At 38.3% G+C, this 25,416-nt stretch overlaps 2 protein-coding genes and 2 long non-coding RNA genes across 5 annotated transcripts; 2 read left to right on the top strand and 2 right to left on the bottom strand.

Annotated features, from left to right (window-relative positions):
• The first annotated feature begins 232 nt into the window (after positions 1 to 232).
• On the top strand, positions 233 to 2,083 carry LOC122068906 (fasciclin-like arabinogalactan protein 4). The gene has a single exon (XM_042632815.1). It carries the CDS (start codon positions 468 to 470, stop codon positions 1,725 to 1,727), a length of 1,260 nt encoding a protein of 419 aa, XP_042488749.1. The 5' UTR covers positions 233 to 467; the 3' UTR covers positions 1,728 to 2,083.
• A 3,305-nt stretch (positions 2,084 to 5,388) lies between these two features.
• On the top strand, positions 5,389 to 8,945 carry LOC122068916. Of its 2 annotated transcripts, XR_006137291.1 has the most exons (3): positions 5,389 to 5,874; positions 5,951 to 6,086; positions 8,295 to 8,945. It is a non-coding gene; the product is annotated as an uncharacterized LOC122068916 (long non-coding RNA). The 2 variants fall into 2 exon arrangements; XR_006137290.1 differs by having other exon boundaries at positions 5,389 to 6,086.
• A 3,367-nt stretch (positions 8,946 to 12,312) lies between these two features.
• Positions 12,313 to 24,925, bottom strand: LOC122071865. The gene is made up of 6 exons (XM_042636317.1): positions 24,621 to 24,925; positions 22,104 to 22,304; positions 21,447 to 21,563; positions 20,394 to 20,543; positions 15,012 to 15,070; positions 12,313 to 12,654 (listed from the first exon to the last, which is right to left on the bottom strand). The coding sequence occupies exons 1-6, from the start codon at positions 24,834 to 24,836 to the stop codon at positions 12,519 to 12,521; spliced, it is 879 nt and encodes a 292-aa protein (XP_042492251.1). The 5' UTR covers positions 24,837 to 24,925; the 3' UTR covers positions 12,313 to 12,518.
• LOC122071866 lies at positions 19,462 to 20,387 on the bottom strand. Its single transcript, XR_006138301.1, has 2 exons — positions 20,038 to 20,387; positions 19,462 to 19,950 (listed from the first exon to the last, which is right to left on the bottom strand). It is a non-coding gene; the product is annotated as an uncharacterized LOC122071866 (long non-coding RNA).
• Positions 24,926 to 25,416: the final 491 nt, after the last annotated feature.

Consider the following 25,416-nt stretch of genomic DNA (forward strand, 5'->3'; position numbering starts at 1 on the left):
ATTTTGAATTTAAAAAATATTCTTTTAAACGAGACATATTAAGTGCAAACAAAAATTTTTAACTAAAAAAAAAAAAGTACAACAGTGTATTTTTTTTTTTTTTTTTTTTTTTTGTTTCTCAAACGCAGAAGTGTGGTGAGGGGTGAATGGTGAGTGACGAGGGCCATTAGATTTCCCCACTTAGATAACGGGAAATCAATGAGAAAAAAAGGAGTAGAAGGGAATCTTTTGAACAAGATGAGTGAGAGACAGGCATCACTTTTGACGGCACCGTCTCCTCAGTCAGTCAGCCCTCACTCCTCACCACCCACTCGTCGGCCCCTTCTCTCTTTCTCTCTCCTCTTCACAGCTCTCTCTCTCTTCACAGCTCACAGTCTCACACACTTCTCTCAGTGATACCCTCTCACTCACAAGTCACACCATTCCATTCCTTCCTGATAAGAGAAGTTTAGCATCCAAATTTCAAAATGGCTACATTCTCCATTCTCTCTCCTCCCCATTCCTCTCCTCTCCTCCTCTCCCATTTGCTTCTCTTCTTCGTTTTCTTTCACACCCACCCACCCGTCGTCTCCGCCCTTAACATCACAGCCCTCCTCTCCCCCTTCCCCGATCTCTCCCTCTTCAACAACCTCCTCACCACCTCTTCCGTTGCCTCAGATCTCTCCCTCCGCTCCTCCCTCACTCTTCTCGCCGTCCCTAACCGTTTCCTCAGCTCCTCCGATCTGGTTCGTCACTCTTCTGCCACTAACACTGTCGCCGACGTCCTCCGTTACCACGTCCTACTCCAGTATCTCTCATGGCCCGACCTGCTCAACGTTCCTCCCAACGGCAAGCTCGTCACTACCCTCTTTCAGGCTACCGGCCGTGCCACCGCCGACCTCGGCTCCGTCAACATCACCCGTAACCCCTCTGGCTCTACTGTCCTGGTTCGGTCTACCAATTCGTCCACCACCATCACCATTCTCTCTCTTGTCAAAACCCTTCCTTACAATGTCTCCATCTTTACCGTTAATTCTCTCCTTGTCCCCCCCGGCTTCGATCTCATGGCTTCCGAGAACCAACCCCCGGTGGGTCTCAACATCACCGAGGTCTTGATCAATGGCCATAACTTCAATGTCGCAGCTTCCATGCTCACCGCTTCTGGGGTCGCTAAGGAGTTCGAGAACGACGAAGGTGGAGCTGGAATTACTATCTTCGTCCCCACAGATATGGCTTTCGCTGATCTACCCATCATGGATAGGCTTCAGTCTTTACCTGCTGACAAGAAGGCTGTGATCTTGAGGTTTCATGTTTTGCATTCTTACTACCCTTTGGGTTCACTGGAATCTATAGTGAACCCTGTGCAGCCCACGTTGGCGACGGAGAACATCGGGGCTGGTCGATTTACTCTGAATATTACGAGGGTTAATGGGTCCGTGGCGATCGATACGGGGATTGTTCAGGCCTCCATAACGCAGACGGTTTTCGATCAGAACCCTGTTTCGATTTTTGCTGTTTCCATGGTTTTGTTGCCCAAGGAGATTTTTGGTAACGAACCCACGAGATCTGCCAGTGGGAATCTGGGAGCGGAGCCTCCGTATGTGTCGTTGGCTCCACAGGATTCGCCTCCGGCTCGCCCCCCGTCACCACCGGGTATTCTTAGGGATATTCGATCGAGTGCGGCTGTTGTTGAGCTATGCAAAGCTATTACTCTGCTCTGTATAGCATTCAATTACTTGGTCTGGTAGTAATATTAATATTGTATTTAATTTATATAATTTTTTCTCCTCCTATTAATCTTAATTTTTTTGGAGGTATATTAATTGGGCGTTCTTGGAATAATATGAGAACAAAAGCACCAATTTTTTTTTTTTTTTGTTGATTTTCTGTTCTTCCATGGATGTTTTCTTGTAAAGAGACTGTATTCAGTTCAGTTCCTTCTTTTTTTTTTTTTTGCTTTTCTGGTTGGGGATGGTCTGTCAGTATGGGTGCAAGCAAGAAGGGCTTTTGTTTCTGTTGTATTATGAACTTGTTGAACTATGAGAACGGAATTGACAATTAGCATTTTCTGTTAAAAGGAAAGGATCAAAGTTTAACTGTTGTAGTCTTGGGCTATTTATTGATTGCCTCTTTTTATGAATACCAAGATAGAAAACTTCAGACGAAATCGGTTGAAATACAAGGCATGTTGCCTACTCCTAACTCATCTCTTCTAGATCAATTTCTATTTTCTGTCATTCTCTTCCCCTCATGTCTGTAGTAGATTGTTGGAAAGATTTCATCATGACCTCAAGATACAGGTGAGAACAGGGTTGATATTGAAGGGTTTCCATAGATTCGTTTTGCATTGATGTTTAAAGTCATGATTTTCCTTGTTGAATTAAAACATTTATTTGATTTAAGCAAGAGAAAGAAAATGGTAATGGGGCCAACAAAATATATATAGATGCTAGAGTCAATAACTGCATTATTTTTCTATGCATAAAGGGGAACAAAATAGCTGACCCCATTTAGCTGAGATTTGATTTTCCTGACTTGCTGGTTCTGTGCTTTTCCTTTTACTTCCATTTCTCCTATTTTGTTTTTGCACAGATCCATGTAGCTGACCCTATTAAGGTGGACAAGGCTGAGTTTTTGTTGTTGTTGTTGTTGTTGTAAAAGGGGAACAAAATAAGAAATATATAAAATTTCCTTATTCAAACAAATTATGATCATGGAATATCTACAGGTTGACATATCATGTTCTAATATCCAATGGAAACAAATCTGTGTGTTATTTCCTTTTTTCTTATGCAAGTACATAGCCATGGAGACTAGAAGGAAGAAGAAGAAAGAGTCAAGATAGCACAACGAGAAATTTACTGGCAGTAGTCTGTTTCTTTATCAGTTTGACTAATGAAGAATGATCCATTTCAATAACAGTATCATTAACTATCTCACTGACATATCTAGAATTAGCTAGAGTAGCAAAGGAACTGGGAAATGGTGACAAAAACAAATGTGACGGAAGCAATGACCACCCGAATGGTGACCTCTCTCTTTTGTCTGTCTAGTCTAGTCTCTCTAACTCTCATAGAAATACACCCACAGAGACAAAACATGCACACTAATTCTTTTTCCTTTCTCCATGTGATCCCATTCTTTTGGTAGCTCAGCTATCCAGTCCGATAGGCATTTCCTATTTTCAGAAGAGTGGTTCTACTTCTGATTTTTTTTATTCTTCTACTTCATGGCAAATCATTCATCTTTCGGTTTAGACCAACAAGCTTGTGTTTTATAGCCATTATTTGGTATATATGTGATTGTGGGATGTAGTTTACAATTGTTTATTTTGATTTGTGTATTATTCAGGAGGACTTACATATTCCATTAACCAAGCTTGGAGCACCCTTTATGGAAGGGGTGTTCTGTTATAGAGTTGAAAAGGTGACCCATGATTTGCATACTGAAGCTGCCTAGTTTGATCCTTTTAGTGGTAGAACCAAATGGCAGATTTCCACAAAACTTGCCACTGATAATGAAAGTCCACTGTTAGTGATTTCTTAATGTATTGGATATTGATCATAAGACCAGATTCTGTGGGAAGTGATCGAATTAGATAGTGCCAAGGTTCTCGAATATATAAAGCATTAAAGAAAAGACTGAAATCTTATTTTTCCTTTTTCTTTTTTCAGTTAATAAGTAAAAAAAGAAGCTTGCATTGCCTCTTGTAGGCATCCTGAACTACCACCATAATCTTAATATATTCTTATTCCATATGAAAGCTCATTTTAATCAGTAAAATCAATTAGTTATTAGTGTCACCGCATCTATGATTTCTTAGCGCTGTTTGGTTGAATAGCTGCTTAAGGCTATGCACATAAACTGTGAATATGCATATATTACAGCAAGTTATTTGATTTTATATGATTCTAATTTTGAGGAAAACCTAATTCCTACTATAAGCTATAAACTATAAATGAAGCTCTCTCTCTCTCTCTCTCTCTCTCTCTCTCTCTCTCTCTCTCTCTCACACACACACACACACACACACACACACACACACACACGGGTGGGGGGGGGGGGGGGGGGGGGGGGGGGGGGGGGAAGAGGCATTAAGTTCTTCAGTTTAGGCTCTCTTAATCTGACTTCTTGGATTGATAAAATCCGATTGTGCATGTAATTAGACAATCCTAGTCTTCCCACTATTTTCCCTAAGATTCTGATTATGCAACTTAGAGGCTATTGTTTCATTGATCAGTATTTGAAGTTTGGGTTGAAATCAATTCAAGCTTTATCTTCGTCTTTGGATATCTTTATAATTTCACATTTACATTTTACCCAATTTTGTTTATGATGTACATCAAGGGAACATGCGTCATTAATCAATAGAGACTACAAGACAGGGTGGTATATGAAGTACAACCCATGGAGCGATAGAGGTAACGGTGCTGCTAAGAGGCCCCAAATTTTTCAATGTGGTGCCCAATGGTAATGATAGAATTTGTCCTTGTCATAGAGACAAGAAGAAGTAATGGTGTTTCTATTCAGCCCCTATGACAGCAGATGTCACTGAAAGAAACATGAAGGTAAAGTTCCGGAGGGAGTTAATCTTTTAAAGGATATGGGGAACGGCCTCAGTATCCCTTAAACAGAAGAGGCAGATATTCGACAGCACATGACCTTGAAATTCAGCTGGTTTGTGGTATAATGTTGTCCTTATAAGTGGTCCACGTAAGAACCACACCTTAACAGAGTAGCCATTTGACCATTTTAGATAGGATAATCTTACTGATTTTGATATCTAAGAAGATTTCATGTTCAAGGTTCCATTTCCCTCCCGTTTCCAAATTCTAATATAGAAACTCCTAAAAGAACAATTTCAATGACTCACTGTTGAACTCTTAAAACATATTTTTTGGAATGATTTTTGCTGTGTGGAGTGCTGGAGAAATAAGAATTTTCTGTGGTTGCATGTGTCTTGAAGTGGGTTTTTCTTCTCGTCTTCTCTTTCTCTCTCTTACTTTTCTACCTTTGTCTTTTCAGATTTGCAGAACATAGCGGGCATTAATCAACATCTGCACAACAGGAAAGTATTATTCTCTGGTGTAGGCATAGAGTCTATTCAGTTTTCAGGTTTCTTATAAGCTCTGCTTTTCTTATCTTTCTGAGTTCTAGGTTGCAAGCTTGCAACTTCAGACAGATCACGAGCCCTCCCCCCCCCCCCCCCTTGTTTTTAAAATTGTTGTTGCATTCTTGTGGGTTTGTTGCTTGCAAGGTTTTTCCATGCTCAGTTGTGTGGCCTACCTTTGTCTTTTCAGAGCTTCTTTGCGGCAGGAGACAAGCAAAGAAGCTCCACACCTAGGGTCTGTTTGATGACTTTTTTTTTTTGAAATATTTGGTTTGTTCTTTCTATTCTTTTTGGGTGGAAAAAAAAAAAAAAAAAAACAGATGTGTTTGGCAACACCGTTTTGTTTTTTTGTTTTTTTTGTTTTTTAAGCAAACCAGGTAGAAAAAGCACTTATGTTGATGAGTTTTAAAATTAAAAAGTAAGGGAGGGCTTGCCTCCGAGCCCTGACATTCAACACTCTCTCATTTCTTCTCTCCCTTTCGCCATCTAACTCGTCTCCCTACCACCCTGCCCACCACTGCACCCCTCCCCATTGCCTCACCGCTCTGTGCACTCTTGCCTGCGTGCATTGTCGGTGCACCCATCCCCCCCCTGTGCATCACCGCTGCAAGCTAACCCAAGTCTGCCACTCTCAGTCTCGCTTCCCTCTCCCTCCTGTACCCTCCATCCCTGGTCGGGTCAAATCCCTTTTCATATTGCTTGCTACCTAATCTCAGAACAACGCTCAGTACATCTCTGCCTCTGTTTTTTTATTCGTGTCAATGGTATTATGCAAGTGGTCTCAGGTATCGGATTTGGTTATTTCCTTTTCGTTTCTGCTTCTTTAGATATTGGTTCCTGATTTCATATCCTTCCCTGCAGGGTCACCATTGAGGCTGACCACTCTGCCTCTGAGATGAACCAGCTGGCTGTCGATGTCATGGCGGGAGAGATTCAAGTGCAGAGCAGTGCTCGCTTTCAGCCTCTTTCTCTATCGTATCTTATCGCAGATTCACAGGTAGGTGATCTCAGCCTCTCATGCCTGTCTTTTACATGTTTTTAAATTTTTCACTCTTTCCTTGTTTATCCTTTGATTTTGATAAATGTCAGTCGATCTGTACCTCGGTGTTTCAATTTCTAACAGTTTTTAAGTTTGATATCGGATTTGGTGCAACATCCCCTTCTTCTTCTTCCTGCCCAACCCCTGACACTATGCAACCCCTCCCCGCAACCCCCTTCTTCATCTTTACTTTCCTTTGTTACCTGCAAGACCGATTATAGGGAGAATGGCCCACCAATTTTACTGAAAACAACGTAAAGCTCTTCCAAAATCCCCCTTTCTATATTCAAGCATAATTCTTCTTCGGTCTTCCTCACTGTGCTCCACTCTTCTCTCTTCCACTTTGAAAGAAGTTTTTTTTGTGTTTTTTTTTTAACCAAACAATTTATCAACTTGCAAAAGTACTTTTTAAAAAGTACTTATGACTAGACTAAAAAGTACATTTTTTAACAGAAATGTTACCAACCAGACCTATCACGAAGAAAGAAAGAAGTATTGATTTGTGTGATTTTATGAGGGATTCCTATTGATTTAGTCTTGATTGTCAGTTGATTTGCCCATAGAAGGTGCCTGCTAGTTTGGCTGATAAGGTCTTTGGCTTGTCATGGCCAAGACCTGGATTAAGTACTGTCTTCACCTTCCTTATCCTTGCCCCTCGGGTACCTCTGATGTACCAAGTGACTAATAAATTGTCTGATGTGATCCTGGTTCGGTCCTGGCAACAGAATCAGAATCCTTACTAGATAGTACTTGGGGAAGTGAGAAAAATATAACTGCCACTGATTTATGCGCTGTTTGTTCCTTATGATCAGCTACCAAACACCTTTCGGAACAAATATGTGAATAACCCTAAAAATTACAGGAACAAGGAAAAGATAAGAGGGATATGACCGAGGCCTTGGTTAGAATCTCACTAAGCCCAAAATAAGGAATCTCACCAAGCAACTCTGTATCTCACAGTTACGTAGGCAAAGTCGAGATTTCATTTAAAATCTGTTCTTCCATTAGCTTACAGCCTGCCAGCTCCTTTTATAGAGAGGTTTGGAGAGTTATAGACTCATTGGGACTCTTTCAAGAGATTAAATGAGCCTTACGTTTTCAAGATCCTTCACAACTAACAATGAAACTAATCTATTGAAATCCCCAAGACTTTACAACTTTAGAAGATAACTAGTTAAGTCATATGCACTTTCAAAATAAGCCCATTACAATAGAAAACATTAAATGCTAAGCTTATGGCCCATATAGCCCATTAGACCTAGATTTGGGCTTGTGCTGGAACCTCTCTTGATCATTTGTAAACTTAAATTCACTTCTCTGGTAGTTGTGATAAGTATAAATGATATGATCATTTGTAGACTTAAATTCACTTCTCTGGTTGTTGTGATACAAAAATGTATCTTGTAGCAGCCTTGCACTTGCCAGGATTGCTTGTCATATGATTTGTGCCCGAAATTCACTCTGAACTATAGAGGTTCCTGACAAGGAATTTTGTTGTGTGAGCTTTGCAAAATGACCCATGCATATCAGCCACTTGCTGTCAATTTGGCAACAAACTTGAGGTTTGGACTAGTCCAACCCTGAGTAGAAGTGGGTAAAAAATAGACAAAAAGTCAGATAATTTTAAAAAATATTGGCTGATGGAAAATACACAGGATAAGACCAGTGTAAGGTGGGCCAGATGGTTGAGTTGGACACAAAATTTGAAACATGGTGAATCCATGGTGGTGCCTACTTTTGAATGCTTGAAACTTGCCACATCATTAGCCATGTGGCTGGATTATGAGGGCTGTTATGCCAAAGCTGGTTGAATGAGTTTTTGCCAGAATAAATTGCTTTCTGCAATGATCAATGCTCTCATGTAGACCTTGTATCTTGGATGAAGCATTAGCCAATTTTCTTGTGCATAAGCTGAATGTGATTAGGTATTTTCAAAATTGGCACTTTGGCACACACGAAAACTGGTCTTTTGGTTTCTAATTGAACCTCACACACACTTATATTTTTCTCTCGACTGAAATAGGCTATTGATGATTCTGAATCTATATTTGGTAGCAAGAAGAAGGATGAGAAAATATTTTTTTATAAGTTTCTATTTAGATGATTAGATCTAGCTTAATCTACTCTATCTTATCACAAACTGAAATAGAGTTCTGATTTCAACAGCTACAGCTCTCTCTCAATTTTTTAAAGCTAGTCATTGATCACTACTTCCTTTCCAGTTGGCATTGAGAAAGGAATTCAGTCAACCAGTGAAGATAAGTTTGTGTATCTGATAGGTCTACTCCATGCAGCAATGATATGCATTCATAGTTCCATTCATGTATATATGTTCTGCAGACTTTGTGAAGAGTGGCTGCAGAAAAACCTGACAATCTAGGTCAGAATCCAAGACAAGTTGCTGGGATGTTGGCTACTTGGCTCCCATCAGATTCAATGAATGAGGAGATTGTAGCTAACCCATTGATCAAACCAGCTGGAGACCCAGCCGCCCGTGCCATAAGCACAAGTACGCAGAAGCATTTGCCAGCACTCTTGGATGCTGAACCTTACACATGATGAGCTTTGTCTGTGGTTTTGATTGTGCACTCAAATCCCAGTATCATCAATTCTTAAATCATATAACAAACATGGTTTAGCTAAATCCCAGTAACAGGTCTCAATAACAGTAGTTGCTTCAAAGTCAATTTTATCTCAGGTTGACATGAGCGATCGTCCATTTCTTGAAACGAGGCAAGCTTTCTGAAAAGGGTTCCTATTGTAGGCTTCTTACTATTGGTAGTGAATGACAGTCTTTTTCTAATATTTTTTGGTTTATCAGGAAGTCTCTCGTCAGTATTTCATATTTCATCATTGAATTCACAATGATCTCACTGATGAAGATGTTGTCTGGCTCTCCCTATGGCCCCTTTTTAAGTTTTAAAACTTTTAGTGCATTTGATATTTCATGATTTCTTTTTTCTATTACTACCTTTTTACATGAAACCAAATGGGGCCTATGAGCACCGAATATTTTAGAGTTGAAGGAAACATGAAGGATAAGATTTTATTCTATGGTGGTACATATTATTTAGATTTGGCCGGTCTAAAATCCCACTAGGGCTCCATTTGGTTGAAGGGGACTTAAAAGCGGGGGAAGTGAAATTTTTATATTTAAAAAATAAATATTTATAATTATTATTCTATATTATATTTTTAATTTAAAATTATTTTTTATTTGATTATTAAATTTTATTTTATTTTTTATTCAAAATTCTTTGTTATAATATGTAATATAAAAATGACATAATTACATATAAAATATAGTTAAAAAAATATAGTAGTTTATATAATCATATGGGACCACATCGAGTAATGATTTTTAAAGTTTTTTTTTTAAGTATGAAAATTTCACTTCCCTTCCCCTTAAATATTTCTTGTAACCAAACATAGCCTAAAGGAATGAGGAATCAGATCCTCTCCAGTATTTGCATGTTGGATGCATTGGCGCTTTGGAGAGTATCTGGTTTGATTTATAATCCCATGAGGGTTGACCTTGGTGAAATGGTAAGGTTGTTTCATTCTGACCAAATGGTCATGGGCTTGAGTAGAAAATAGTCTTTTTGCGAAGTAGGGATAAGGCTATGTACATTATGACCTTTCCTAGACCCTATATGGTGGTGAGAGCGAAATATGAAGGAAAATACCTGAAAGAAAGATAGTGTGCCCTTGTGTCCAGAAATAGCAGGGGTGGCGAATTGACCATCCCACCCCTTGCAAAATGTGAAAATTCCAACCCTATTGATACTTCTATTGGTATTCTTATTAGTCCTACCACTGATGTGGATGACATTGCTTTTTAGGAACCATGTCTCCATTTGTATATCATGGAATTATGCACAAAAAGTGATGTTCCAGAGAGCTCCAGCCATAAGGGGAATAAGAGATTCCAAATATTTGCGATTCTTTTGGATATTTTTATTCAGAAGTTTTATAAATCTTGGTAAGTTCTATTATTATAATTTAATTTCATTGATTAAAAGAAAGAAAAATTTTAAATAAAGATCCAGACGAATTCAAAAGAGGGGTTCAGAAATCTGATTATCCCAATTCTGGTTTGACTTGGCTGATTCCGTTTCAACTTTTTGAACCATGGGCTCATGGTACCTTTTGTGTGAGTGGTAGGTGCCTGGTTATCAAAACAGGGGTGCCCAATGTGGTGAACAATCTTTACTTTTTTGCGGATAACACAAAATTTTTTTTTTTTTCATCGGGGATAAATCTATCATTTCTAAAAACCTTTTATACCTCTGACATTAAATAACTTTTCAAAATAAAAGAAAAACAATTAAAAGAAGATTACAACTACTTAGATCACTTTGATGACAAGAAGTTTAACCCATTAATGAATTCAAATTTATTATTGCCCGTTCATGGATTTCCTATATGATTCTCATAGGATTTGGTTCTGACTTGGTGCGCAAGTGTAGGTGCATATGTGCATGCTCGAGGGTCAGGCCGAAGGTCTAAACATCCTCATAGGCAATTGAAAGCACCGGGGGGGGGGGGTTGGGGGGTTGTTGGGTTTCATCACCAGGGATCATCATGGGAACCCACTTCTTAAATGCTCAGAAACTGCTGCAGTTCCTGAGACCTTAGTTGGCGAAGTAGTTGTACTAAGAACATGTTTAAATGCAACAGCTGAAAGGGGTTTCTCCCATATTTTGGTGGAGTCTGACAACCTGGCGCTGGTTAACTACAGCTCTAACTTTGTTTTTGATATTTAGTAGCTTGTTCCTAACTTTATCGTATGTTCCATCTCCCATGTTTCTAGAGGAGTTGACAGTGTAACCGACTATCTAACCTGGAATACCCTATCTTTGGCATGTAAGACGGCTTAACATAATTCCACTTCTTGGCTTTTAGGATTTATGTAATCGAGGTGCCTCGTGCTCCACATGCCCGAATTTGCAATAAATTTCTCTTCTACCAAAAGAACAAAAAAGTGAGATATCCCCACTGGCCATATACTATAGATAACAGCACAGAATGAAGGATAGAACCATACCATCCAGACAGGTTGAACAGCACTGGCAATATACTTGTGATGGTCAATACTAATCTGGCTGGCGGGCGGGGGAGTAAACAAAATGAAACAATGATCAAGGATGCCTCTATAGAGATACAATCATGTACAGTACCTAACTTGAGATCTGTCTCATGTGCACAATGTAGAAAAACTCCTCCTTTTATGCAAAAATCCAGTATAGAAATAGCTGTACATAGGCGTACACATCTTCAAACATCATCTGATTATGTTATACTTCTGTGTGCACCACTCAAGGTGGGGGAAGCAAGGTTTTCAAAAATCAAGTTTGGGGGTGAAACAAAAGACTGCCCACTTCCAGTTCAGGAAAGGTCAGACCGGTTTCAACCAAATGGACCACTACTTTGACTAAACCAGAAAATATAAATAGATTTTAAAATTCAAGAAAAAAAATAATAATAATAAAATGGAAATTGCTGAATTAAACTGGAAGGCTTTCAAATCAAAAGTGTTACCAGGATAATTTCGGGAAGTACCGGAAATCCCAAACCAGCCCATATCATTTTCTAGACCTGCAAGTCTGGAAGGTATCTCTGGACCAGACCAAGTTTTGCCACATGTAAAATTGAAATGGGAATATGTGGTCTAGATTGGCCACATGTCAAATTTTGAATTCAATCGTACAAACTCCCATGTATTTGCATATTCTCTTGTATTAGTAATCCATCTCTTTAAAAAAATGTCATTTCTTGATTAGCAGGGACCTTGGGGTCCACTGTTAAAAAATTTCAGCTCCACCCAATCTGCCATGTAGTAGGTATTTGTGCTAGAGAAATCTGCTACAACTGCTAAACTAGAAAAAGTGGAAAGGCAACCTTTTTGTTCATAAGAAAACTCAATAAAACCTTGACCCTGCTATTTAAGAGGTGATCACGGTTCTGGTTCCACCACTCTTAACGACTAGTGCTTGTTTCCTCAAGGAAAATTCTAGTCACAGCCTAACACCACCACCACCACCCCCACCCCCACCCCCACCACCCCTTCAAAATAGTAAAAGACCAGCAACTGGCAGCAGAAAACTTTTTTCTTTTTGTTTCAGGGGGAGAAAAAAAGGGGGGTGGGAGAGTAGGGGGGAAGTGATGAACTTTGGGACAACAGTTTCTTACAGAATATTTTCTTCAATTTCTTAGAATGAAATCAATGACAAATTTCAGTCTTTCTCCCTCTCAATCAGGGAAAGAGGAACAAATGGGCCCCCTATCCCTGATAATCCAATGTAAAAAGAACAACCATTCCCTTCTTCCATTTACCAATGTAAAGACTATACCTACCAATGTATGAACAAAAAGATCTTTTTCTCCCCCTCAATCCAAGTAGAAAAGGGTCACAATCTTCCTGAGGTTCTTTGCTTCTTGACATGTTTCCATGAGCAACCGACTGTCATGAAAGGCAAAGCAAATGACCTGTTGTACACGCGAGATGATGTCCATGTTACATAATCTGTTGTTTCATCACACAATTACCCAATTAGACACAAAAGAGGCATCAAGTGGAGGGAAACAAAGATTTGGAAGTAAGCATTCTGCAGAGCAACAGTCATAGCCAATGCTAACCAACTTGCGCATCTAGAAATAAGCTGACAAAATAGTTCAAAATCCAACAAAAAGGATTAGTAGTCATAATCCCAGTGAATATGTCATGACTAATTTCAACTATTGATCCCTTTTTTATTTTGTAAGAACAAGAAAAATACTTTCTACCCAAAAAAGAGAGAAAAATACTCAATTTTCTCTCCTATAGTGTATGGAGGCAGAATAAAATGTCATTTTTTGTTCCATCAGAACTTAATAGCTGGAAAGAGTGGGAAGTCAAGGAAATAATCAATATTACTCTTCCATAAATATCCAAATTTTGATGCCTAACACCCCATACATAGATAGTTTGAACTGTATTGGAACAAAAGAACAACCCAGTGCACGAGGCTCCCGCTACTGCAGGTTTTGGGAGGGGCAAATGTACGCAGTCTTGCCCCCTGCTTCGCAAAAGAGGCTGTTTCCAAGTTCTGAACCTATGACCATGTTGCAATAGTGCAACTTAACCATTGAGCTGTATAGGAACAATAATCATTTTTAGCTCAAATAGTTTGAATAAAGGATTAAAGCTATGTTAACCAACACTGGGTGCAACCATCATAATGTGTTAATCAGAGGTTCAGGATCAAAGCCAAAGTAAACCTTTTTTTTTTTTTTTTTTTAAATCTCATCAACTATAACAAACATGGAGTTTTGTTTCTTTTTGTTTTATTGCAAGGGAACATATTTGAATGAAAACAAAAAATGGGTGTCATATGGTGTGGAATTTTGATACTGCAACAAATAATTGCTGCACAGTTGGGAAGATAACAAATTTAGATTTCAGTACCCAATATTTTCTTATTTAGCGAACCTTATGAGCACACTGATTCCCATGATTTGCACACCATCATGTGTATCCAACGTAGATGATGGTAATCATCCAGTCAAACCCGACGGTCATATTGATTTTACAGACAGACCATGTCGACAATGTCAAGTTGTAAACTCATCCATTCATAACAATGCTTAAAAATGAGATCTAACCAATGAAAGTGATGCAGGCAAATCACATAGATGGGGTTATTATGGTGGAAATAATCCTTGATTTTGGGTTACATATGTGCTGAACCTTTAGTCCAAAGGGTTTTTATTGCAGTAGGTCATTTTAATGGGCCTAGAATGTGGGTAGGAGCTAAGAATATGAGATTACTCAAGTAGGATGAATTTAGTCCAAATTCGTGGAATCGTGGGGTTATTAGAATACGTCTTTATTGTCCTCTTTGTGTTAGAAGTTAGATCAGGCAAGTCCTAGAGTTATTAGAAAATCTGGTTAGGTTTTACATTTTAGTTTATGCTAAAAGTTAAGTCCTGGTGATGGGGTTTCGAGGGACCCAAGGGACTTAGGGTTAGAAAACCTCCAATAAACCAGAATCGAGGAAAGGTAGGAATCAAACCAGAAAGTGTGAAATATTATAACAGAAGAAAAACAAGTCTGATGGGACTGAATTCTGGTTGAATGTTCTATTTAATCAGAACAGAACTGTAATATATTATTTAAATTTAAGGGCCAGATTCAAAGTTCTGCAGGTTTCCTTCTTCAAGTAGAAACTTAAAACAATGACAAAAACCCGAATTCGATAGCAGGGTTTAGTGGCTCAAATAGTGAGCTAATAATGATCTCATTTAGCAGATAAACAGCACTATGAGAACTTAATCAGCCGAAATCAGAAACAGAAAATTAAACCCTAAAACTGAGTTTTGAAGAAGATGAGTAGGACTATAGAAACACTTAGAACTTTGGGTTTTAAAAACAGAAACCTAGTACAGAATTTAGAATAATAAACTGAAGATATTAGAGCAGAACTCTATGTATCCATAGTTGTCACAGTGTTTACGCGATCCTAGGCGTTGGAGGAGGGGAAAAAAAATACAGGTGACACCAACAACATTGGAGAATCTACAAGAATTTATTTCAATTTTATTAATTAAAATATGGATTTTTTCAAATATCAATGGGATGTTGACTGTCTTCAAAACTCTCCAGAGAGTAATTGAACTAACACACAACACCAAGCCAAAATTGGCCTAACAATTTTTCTTGCCGGGTGTAGTGAGTCTACAACTAGACCCAGATTAAAGTACAGGCCAGGCCCAAAACTAAAACCTACATATCACCCACCAAAAAATATATATATTTTGTCGACTCAAACAAGCTAGCATTAAAGTCCAGTGTATAAGGAAAACTACTAAAATCACAAGAAAGAAAAGGAAGCTCTAACACACCTGCTGGCTTCTATTAAAGGCAGATGATCGTTGTGAGGTTTTTCTATGACATTCTTAACCTGCAAATACGGTAAAAAATAAGAAAACAACAAACACTAAAAAATATAGCATTAAAGAAACATCTTTTTCTACTTACAGGCATGCAAGTCCTACAGTTTTAACCTTCAGGTGCAATCTACTATAGATTTTAATGATTGTTTTGCACCAATGTTATAAAATGCAAAGGCAAAGTCAGGTCATGGTATTTGGTACCCTAGGTTTTTTTTTACATTAAAATATTAACCAGGGGGGTTATCATTTGGAGCAATGGTAAAAGGTCAGGCTGCTAATGTGAAAATGCAGTCAAGTCTGAGGATGGGCACTTCTTGCAGAAGTACTGAAGGTTGGGACTGGTTTTGATTCATAATGATCCTGGCAAACCAAAAAAAAAATCCTTGAAACCACACCCCCTTGCATCGCTTACTCCGATTCATTTTAAAATCAACCAACATATTTGATGCAGTGTAGCAAAAAGACGCAGCAGGTGTATAAGAACAGACGAAAGTAGATGCTAGAGAAAATACATATACTACTTATTTTTTTCTCAAATTATAAATATAAAAATTGATAAAGTATTGTAAATAAAAATTTATTCAATGTAAGACACAGATATGATAGTTATGCAGCATAACAACTTTGAAAAACAGAAGGGGGATAGAGGGGTATCTATATATATTAGAACAGACCCAAGTGCCTGTTTAAGCTTTGCCTAGGCACATGTTGCCAAGCACCCCTGGACCACCTGATCTCCCAGATGAGAGCTAGATAACACTGTTTTGCAATTTTAAGATGAAGTATAAATTCCCATTTCAGCTGGTAGTTAACAGATTGATTATGGATCATAGACATTGAAAAAGAAGAAATCGGGTTCAGTCCTAATTAGAATTACCCAACTAAAATAGTCTGTAAACCCATCGCCCCCCTTTACCCCACCACCCCCACCCTCCAAAAAAAAAATATCCATTGTTTGCATAGTTCAATCCAAATCGATACTACTTAAATAACATAACATAGGTCTCAATGAAATTTTCCCTTGGCCTTTAACCTTTTATCTAATGCTTTGAAATCTCACGAACTCTCTACCACCAAGAAAAAAATGCATCGTTTATTTAAGAAACAAAGCAACAACGTTTTAAAACAAGAATTGTCATGCACTCTATCTGTATTATTTGTCCCAGAATTGTATGGTAAACTCAGGAAAAATAGATATAAATCAGTCTGTTTATTCTGCAAATTCTGAATTCCATTGACAGCCACTACAACGGGGAATTTTCGGTAATAAATGAAGAAACAAAGGTATGGCCATGTGACAAAAGATTGTTGTTATACGCCCAGTTATGACATATGGAGCAGAATGTTGGGCAGTCAAAAAAAGTGATCTGAATAAACTGAGACTAGCGGAGATGGGGATGTTAAGAGGGTTGTGTGGCAAGACCAGGAGAGAGAAACCAGTTGGGGGTTGCACCAATCCAGAATAAGCTCCTCGAGAGCCAGTTGAGATGGTATGGCCATGTGCAACGGAGACCTATGGATGCCCCAATAAGAGTGACCTGATTAAGTTGAGAGGAAGAAGAAGTAGGAGCATGGTTTAAAGTATCGTATCATATCGGCCCTTACCGATACGATATCAATACGCTATATGAAAATTTTAAAATCCTTTTGTATAGATATGTATCGAACGATACATATCGATACACCACCGGTACGTACCAATTCTCTATGGTAAATAAAAAATGTGAAATGTATGCTTCGGAACGTATCGGTCAATACATACCGATACGGTACGATACGTACCAGTATGGAGCGCTACGATCATATAATGGCTAAGATTGGTCATTTTTCAGCAAAACACGATTTTTTGAAGGGGTTTTTGTTCCTAAGTTACTGCCAGCCATTTTTCTCTCTAACAAAAATGGAAATCAAGATTGGGAACAAGGATTTTACACCCATAAACAACTACAAAACTTGGATTCTTAGTGTGATACTCTCAATTTAGTGTTTATGCATAATACATATTATAGGTCGCTTTTTTCAACTTTAATCCTTGGGTAGGAGCAGGCCTAAAATGCCTATTGAAGAAGTGTTAAGAAAATATATGCATACGGTAGGGCTCGATTTGAGTATGACCACGGATAGAGTTTTTTGGAGAACAAGGACCCGCGTCGCTGAACCCTTCTAGGGGATGTTCATGTGATGCGTCTTTGACTACTGCTTTATTTTCTTCTCTTACCTCCTTTCTCTCTTCATTTGAACTCTCTTGTGTGCATCTTTTTATTCTTTTTCCATATCGGATCCATATAGCCGACCCCCTTTAGTTGGGATAAGCTGATATGGTTATGATTGTTGTACATCAATCAGAAATGGAGAGACAAGTACCCAACAACCCTCTCCAGTAGGAATACATCAATAGTAAAAGCCTTTTGTTGGGCTATTTCCCATCCCAGGGCTCTGCATTTAGAGAGAGTGAAAGGTTTCCAAAGGGCCTTATAAGTAAATAGTATATGCACCATAAAGATTCGTGGTGCCACGCATGGCCAATTGAGACTGGGATCCTAAGTTGCCTTAGTAAACAGTCCCTAACACCTCTTTATTTTTATAGGCTTACTCCAGGATCAGTCAATAAGAAAATGGGTCACACCAATGTCGTAATGCCTAAAAAATACCTACTCTGTAGGAGTCCCATTTATGCAGAGCGTCCAGGAGGGCTAGACTGGAGTGGGTCCTAACCTTTGACATTTTTACATGAATTGGCCACCTAAGACTTGAACACTCATCTTCATGCTGACAGCCGAAGAAATAGTCCCTAAGGTCCTTATAGCTAGTCCCAAGGTGTTTCATGGAAGCAGAAATTTCACCTTCCTCGTAAGAGAAAAAAAGAATTGAGCATCATATTAGATTGGACTTTCCAAATCCCATCCAACAGACCTAGCATGTGGAGTTGATCAAATAGGAACATATTATTACATTTCCCCTCACACAGGGAAGAGAAATGAGTATTATATTGTGTACTGTGTTGTGTTCCTATAATGATATCCATGCTTGTTTGGAATACAGACTTGAACAAAATGGCAAAACGATGTATGACCAGGGTGGGAAACTGATATCATAAATGTGCATTTGAGACGGGGATGGGATTAGTTTTTGTCTCTGAATGTCATAGGCTACCCCTTGGCTCACCCACAGGACGGAGGTAACTAAAGGAGGTACCACAGGTAGGGAAACTTGCAATTACATGCAAGGCAGCCTCCAGCAAGAAGCTCTCATAATAAGGACAAGAATATATAAGATAGGATGGCCTAGGTTTTTGTGGCTGAAGTACAAGGAAAGGTGGTGGGGAAAAGGTTAAAACTAACTAGGATTTTAGAAAATAGAAGGAATTAAGGAAAGAAACAGAAACTATGAACCGTGCACAGTACCATAAACACTAACCTTAATGAAGAAGAAGATAGAGAGAGGAATCTGTTTAACACAAGAAAATCAGAGTGGCCCATCAAACCATAAGATAAGAGACCCATCCCCTTCTTCACTTAACCACAAAACCACTTTATTACTCCACTAAAAGTATAAGGGTTACGTCCTTTATAGACTCATGTACAAAAAAAATTAGAAACTTCCCAACTTCTAAAGCACCCCTAACATAACTCCCTTTCTTATAGGCAGAGAAAAGAAACTCTTTAGAATTAGAAATCCTAAAAGACCTATTCACTCACTTTAAGACCTTTCTAAAAGTTATAAACTAGAAGTCTTAAAAGACCTATTGACACAAGGCCAATCCAAAACATTTTCTACATATCCAATGGAGAGATTCGCCAACCTCCCAGGTAACACAAATATGTGTGCAGCCCAGGTAATTCAACCTAGTCCACACAGAGCAGAAAGCCTTTCAAACCCTTAGACATACCAACTGAGTTACTAAAACCAGCTCTAAGAGTAACTTTCCAAGGTGAACCTAAGATTTAAAGTTACTAAATTTTGCTCCAGTTAGGCTCCAATTAAACTTTTAGCAACTCTGTTGAAGGCTTCCGAAGTACAGATGAAATATGAACTCTATAACTACAGCTGGATTTGTTGACTCGTCCCCTAATTGAACTAAAATTCTCAAAATAAAAATCCACCAGTGCTTGACACAATTAGTAAATTAGTCATGACTTTTTCAAAAAAAACTCAACTTTGAAAGATCCTGATAAAAATGGTAGGGCAATCCAAAGGCATCTAAAATACCACCAAAATCAGATGGGTAAGTTTTGGGCTCAACAAATTGACAAAAAAGAAAGGAGACAGAAAAGTAAAATTGAATCAAAATTCAAGCCTAAAATTAGAATATGGTCCAATGGTTCTTGAAAGGATTTCATATTATGAATAGCACAGATATGTAACATGATGTAAAGACAATTGACATGGTTCAGCCATCTATAATGAAGACCCATGAATGAAGATTAAACCAACAAGGGAAAGGCCAAATGACTTTAAAGAGAGAATACAAAGTTCTTACAAGGTAACTTAACATATGGCCTAAAACATAAAGGAAAGAGGAAACAAGATCATACAACCAACCCAGTTAATTGGGTAAATGGTTTAATTGAATTGTGTAGTAATTAAAAGGTTAAAGCAGAAAACAAAAAATTCTATTTTTACTTCTTTCTTCCATAATTTGTTTTTCACTCTTTGGAAGAGCTAGCTAATTAATGGCAGTTTCTTGAAAAGATGAATATCCTCAATGCATGAACTTGGAATAGTTGGAGCACCCATGAGAAAAATGCAGTTTTTGGGGTGAATAAAGCAGCAAGGATGTCGCATAAATTCTGAAAACAGACCCCGATTTCTTAACTTAATCATCTGCTCACTGAAGAAATCATCAAGTTCTATAGAAGAGGTATTCAAAGTTGATCGCTCACTCATCCTGTTAATTGACACAGCAAAGTTACAGGTCAATCAACAAACTTTTGGACACTCCAACGAATAAATGTCATGATGACATTGATCTTACAGAATAGTAGTGTACAAACCAGAGGTCGACATTCATCCACCCCCCCCCCTTTTTCTTTTGGGGTGTGTGTGGGAAGGGAGGATGCAGCCACTAAATTTTTTATCAGCTCAGAATGGAAACTCAAACTTTGCAGCTAAGTATACATCAATCCACAGCTTTTCAAGATTCAGTGTCATTTTAATTCATAGCAGCCTTGAGGCAACAGCTCAAAAGCCATTGGTTACTCGTCTACCAGCTCCAGGAGTTTCAAATAAGAAAAAGTGTCTCATGTGATTCCTTGAAAAGATGAAGCATGAGATATGTACCTGTGATGCATGCAAACTCATAAGACCACAAGAATGAAAATGAGAAATTACCTTGGACAGCAATTCCTGGCTTTCAGGAGGTTGCATTTTCAGACTTTGGGGTAAGATTACAGTAAGTAGTTCCGATTTCTCAGCTCTTAAGGCACCTCTAATGACAGCTGCATTCGTCCCTGATGCTCCAGATGTATAAATATGGTTTTTCTGTAACATAAATCTAGGTTTAGAAGTATCAAGACCTTAATTCAGAAAATCTAAGTTGTGAGTCCATAAGTAAGCCAGAACAGCTGTCACTGGACAGTGCCTAACAAGGAAATTTACAGTTAATAAAAGAAACCAGTAAAAATGTCCAAGTTAACAGTCAGCAAGTCAGTATAGTTGTCAAGGACTCGGCTAGGCAGTCTGAAATGTCCTAGACAACTGTCACCGTGTATGTCCAATCACCCAGAACAGACAAGGAGGAAAAGGGGGGGATTTAAAAGAAAAGGTCATAAAGGGGGAAAATTGGAAGAAGAAAACATATCCAGAATTGGCAAACACGCTAGGAATAGGCCTAAAAATTAGGGACTTAACGCATTGCAAATTGGCCTACTTGACTTGGTATAGGCCTTGTCAAGGCCTCAAGGCTGCAGCCCACCGCCTTACCTCAGTGTCATGACAACTATGATAGTCAAATCTATTGATGGATTTGGATTCCAAATCTTATTCGAATTTTTCGCTTGAAAGTTGAAACCTGGAGCGTCAGAACTTTCCTCCCTTCAAAATTCACAGTAAGGAGATGCGTAGTAACACAATTTTGGGTGTGTGTCTGTTGAAGGCAAAGTAGGATCTGACTGCTCCAGCCACAATTTTTTTTTCATACTATTGAGCTTTTTGAATGTTTGGTAAAATCCAACAATCAGTAGATCCGATACCTCAGTGAGGCACCAAGATCCATTTATTAGTTACGATGTATGGATAGAGTGGGTGTCAAAATTCAAGATGGACATGATATTACATTTTAACTAACTTAAAACTATTCTCATAATGCAACTAAAAGTGCGTTTATGCACCCAACTTCTGCCATTGGATGAACTAGATTTTCTTGTGTGATGTGTAGGATCTTACAGTTATAACCATTGCATAGCTGAGGATCTCAATAAGTTCTTGGTGCATAAAACCCATATTCCGGGTCCCAAAGAAGCCAATTGATCTTGGCCCTTGTTGTTGAATGGCCAACAGCTCCTGCAAAAATTAGAACACTGTTAAAAATTCATGATAAGAACGATTATTACTAGTTCAGCATCCACTGTACAACTGAAAATTGGAAGGGAGCACACAAGTTTAAATTCACTTTCTCCGGATTGGGACAAGTTGAAGAACATCCAAGAAGACCCCTTCAACCAAATAAAAAAAAAATATATATATATATATATATATATCTTTCACAATCCTCACGCATTACCAGTATAACTTTTTGAAGATATCTTAATACACATGCCAAGTGGTTGACAAATACCCTGCATGTCAGGTAATAATGTCATGTTTTCCAGCCAAATCAGGACGAAAAAGACATCCTCTCTGAGACCCTATCCCGTTAATACCACAAAACTGAACTAAACATATGGAAGTAGGGACTTGGCTTCTTCCCTCAATCCCAATATGAACCTCATCAAAGAAGTGAACAAGGAATCAATAATACACTAATACATGAAAAATGGAATACAAAAACAATAACAATAATAATAATAATATTTTATGACTTTAAACATGAGGACAGCATACCTGTAGATAGTCAACATCAGGGGCAGGCTTGAACTCTGACACAAGCAACGGACCTGAACCTGGACCTTCAACGAGTGATTGAACTTGGGTTGGAACTTGTGTACCTATATCGTCATCAGACCCAAACATGCTTACCATGTTTTCCCCTTCACTCATGCAGCTACCCATATCTTGATCTTTCATTGAATATCCACAAAACCACTATAATAAACAAAACACCACAGCAACTGATATCAAATTAGTGAAAACCAACAAAACCATAAATTGATTCTGCATATAATCTAAAGCGATGCAACTAATTTTTGGAAATACATAACCATGTAACCAACACAATAATATGATTTTTAATATCTTGAAAAGGAACCAAAACAATAAACCACATGGAAGTGGAACCCATCATTTGATGGATACAATCACATAAAAAGTGATCTAGAGAGAGAGAGATTAGTTAACTTACCTTCAAAATACCAAAATGTTCTAAGGTAAATGACGTATCATAAGTAGTAACTCAAGAAAAAAATCCATAGAGTAGATTAAGGAAAAGCGATTAAAGGAAAAAAGGAGCTGTATCTTTGAGTCTCAATTAAGCATTAAATCACTACACATATGTAAAATATCGTATGATACGCAAATAAATTATCAGCCCTTAAAAAGGTTAACAACAAGAACCAATTTAAGCATCATAAAACCCTATCCACCGGTACAAGTAACATTAAGGAACGTTCAGAATGCCAAAGCCCAACCCAGAATCAGGTCGAATATGGCAACCTGAATCCAGAAGGAAGAAAGTCATAGAGAAAGCTAGTGTGTTTAATGGATTCCCGATCTAGGTTTGGTCGCATTGGGTCCAGATACATAAAATGCATCTCCAAACTGGAAACAGGTATAATCAGGAGAGTTAAGCCGAATTAAACAAGATAAATAGGTAGATAGGGATTGAAGAATAATTTCTCCTTTTAAGTGTAGAATTAACTAATTCCTACATTACATAGATAAGGGTGTGGGTGTTAGAATCCAACACAAACAGCAGATGTTGGGCTCTGCAAATCCATAGAAATGGATTTGAGGACTCTGCAGTTTAAATTCTTATGTCCATAGTTGGCAAGGTGACGCCTAAGCGGTTTTGTCTTGACTGGTGCCTTGGTCAGCAAGGCGCCTCGCTGGTGTCGCCTTAGTTTTTGCCCACCTTGACCGCCTTAGTTCGCCTAGGCGCTGTGACAACTATGCATGTCTAAAAATTACTAAATTCACTTTATACCTAATATAGTTATATATTGATATAAGGGAAAAGGCTGGGTATGCTAGAGATATACCCAAATCTGTGTCTATCTCTCTCGTCCTCCCCTTGGAAAATTCCCTTATGCCCCTCCCATCCCAGCCCTCCCAATGGTTGAGCCACTAGCTCGAGGAAAGCCAGCAGCATACCCAACTTTTTCCCTTAATATAAATAATTCTTTTAGTGTTATGGAAGGGTCAAATCATTTACATCTATGTATACCTGTCATATTAACGAAAATTTATTAATATTCTCTTTAAGTCTATTTTAAAAGCGCATGCCCAATGCATGAGGCTCCCGCCATTGCGGGGTCTGGGGAGGGTCATAATGTACGCAGCCTTACCCCTGCTTTTGCAGATAGGCTATTTCCTGACCCCTTTAAGTCTAGTTAGCATGGTCTAAAATTAATTAGAAGGACTATAAAAAGAAATACAAATAATTCATATATGTACCTACTGGTGGGTAGTATATATATACACAAACAAGTAGTAGCAGCAGCAGTAGTAGCAGCAGTAGTAGCAGCGGCAATTGAGACACAGAAGTACAAGGCTTGCCTGCCCTGTTGGTGTCTAGAATCTAAGTGTATCCTACATGGGCAAGGGGGATTCTATTTTGAACTGGCTGGGTGACATGGAACAACATAATATCAGTAAGAACACTCACCTTATCAAACTCTACAGCATAAATCATTTCCTCATGTGCTAGCAAAAGCACTTTAGTTGATATAGATAAACCTAAAAAAGGGTCGATTCTTCAAAATCGACCTAAACAAATGGCAAGATACCTCAACAGATTAAAATAATTCAATCATTAGAACAACTGAATCGACATTTATCAACAGACACAATGCGCAAGACGGAACTTGTAAAAGGAAATACGCAATACAAGTTTTCCTCGTAAATGTAAAATAAAAGCACATATCAGATTGCAGAAGAGGATTTGCAAACCACAAGAAAGGAAGTTCTAAATATCTAATCGATTCAAAATCAGAGAAAAAAAGATTCAGATCGCATTTCAATAGATTGTTACTAAACATAAAATACCACGTCAAAAACCAATAAGTAAATAGAGCCAACAGGAAAAACATCCCTAAACCCAACTTTCAGAAAGCCATTCTGAGCCCAACCCACTTCTACAGCCAATCATCTAACATAAATAATGGGAGGAAATAGAAGTTCAACATCATCGAAACAGAAAAGAGAAGAAATCAAAGTAGGAGACATGAAAGGGAAATATACCACCTTCGAGCATCTCAAGTACTGCGGGTCTCTATTTACTCTGACCCATCTAGTGAACGAAGAAGATGAAGAAATGGGAGAAGACTTGAAAGGATGAGAGCTTTTGGATGAGAAATTAGAGTGATGGGAGAAGAATTTCGAAGGTTTTGGAGGGAAATCTGAAGAAAAAAAGATAGTATTCAAAGGCAAAGGCAGCAAAAGCTTTAGGGGGGTTGTCATTCTTCTCTCTCTCTCTTCTTGGTTTTGGGCAGCTTTTCTCCTTTTTGTAAAAGTTCTTTTTTTTTTTTTAATAATTTTCGGAGAATAGGATTTGACACACGGACGCAGTTACACACATCTCAACACAGACTAAGGCCTATACGGTCCAGAAGATATTTATATGATTTTTTCTTTTGCAAATATATTTATATGACCGACAAAGAGAGAAGAAGAATGGCTATTCTTTTTTCTTTTTCTTTTTCCCCTTTTTTTTTTTTTTTTTTTTCATGGTGGTAAAGTGTGTGAAAATGGTTTGTAACCACTGCGTCGATGTAGTGAGTATTGGGTGACTGGAAACCCTTGGAAGGCATACCCAGATGTTCTTAGTCATCTGATACTCACCGCATCTCACCATTCGCTGCAGAGGATATGAACTCATGGTAAAGTGCAATTTGTATCAACTTTACCCCAAGGGGAGGTGAGAATACGGTTTGAGGAATTCGATTGGATTGGCTAGAATTGGATTGGATTGGTACTGACCTTGATCAATCTCAATTCTTTGTCTATACTGTACTGGTGGATTGTAGGGGTGTCAATAAAT

This window comes from Macadamia integrifolia, chromosome 2 (genome assembly GCF_013358625.1).
Source record: "Macadamia integrifolia cultivar HAES 741 chromosome 2, SCU_Mint_v3, whole genome shotgun sequence".
Classification (NCBI taxonomy): Eukaryota; Viridiplantae; Streptophyta; class Magnoliopsida; order Proteales; family Proteaceae; genus Macadamia; species Macadamia integrifolia.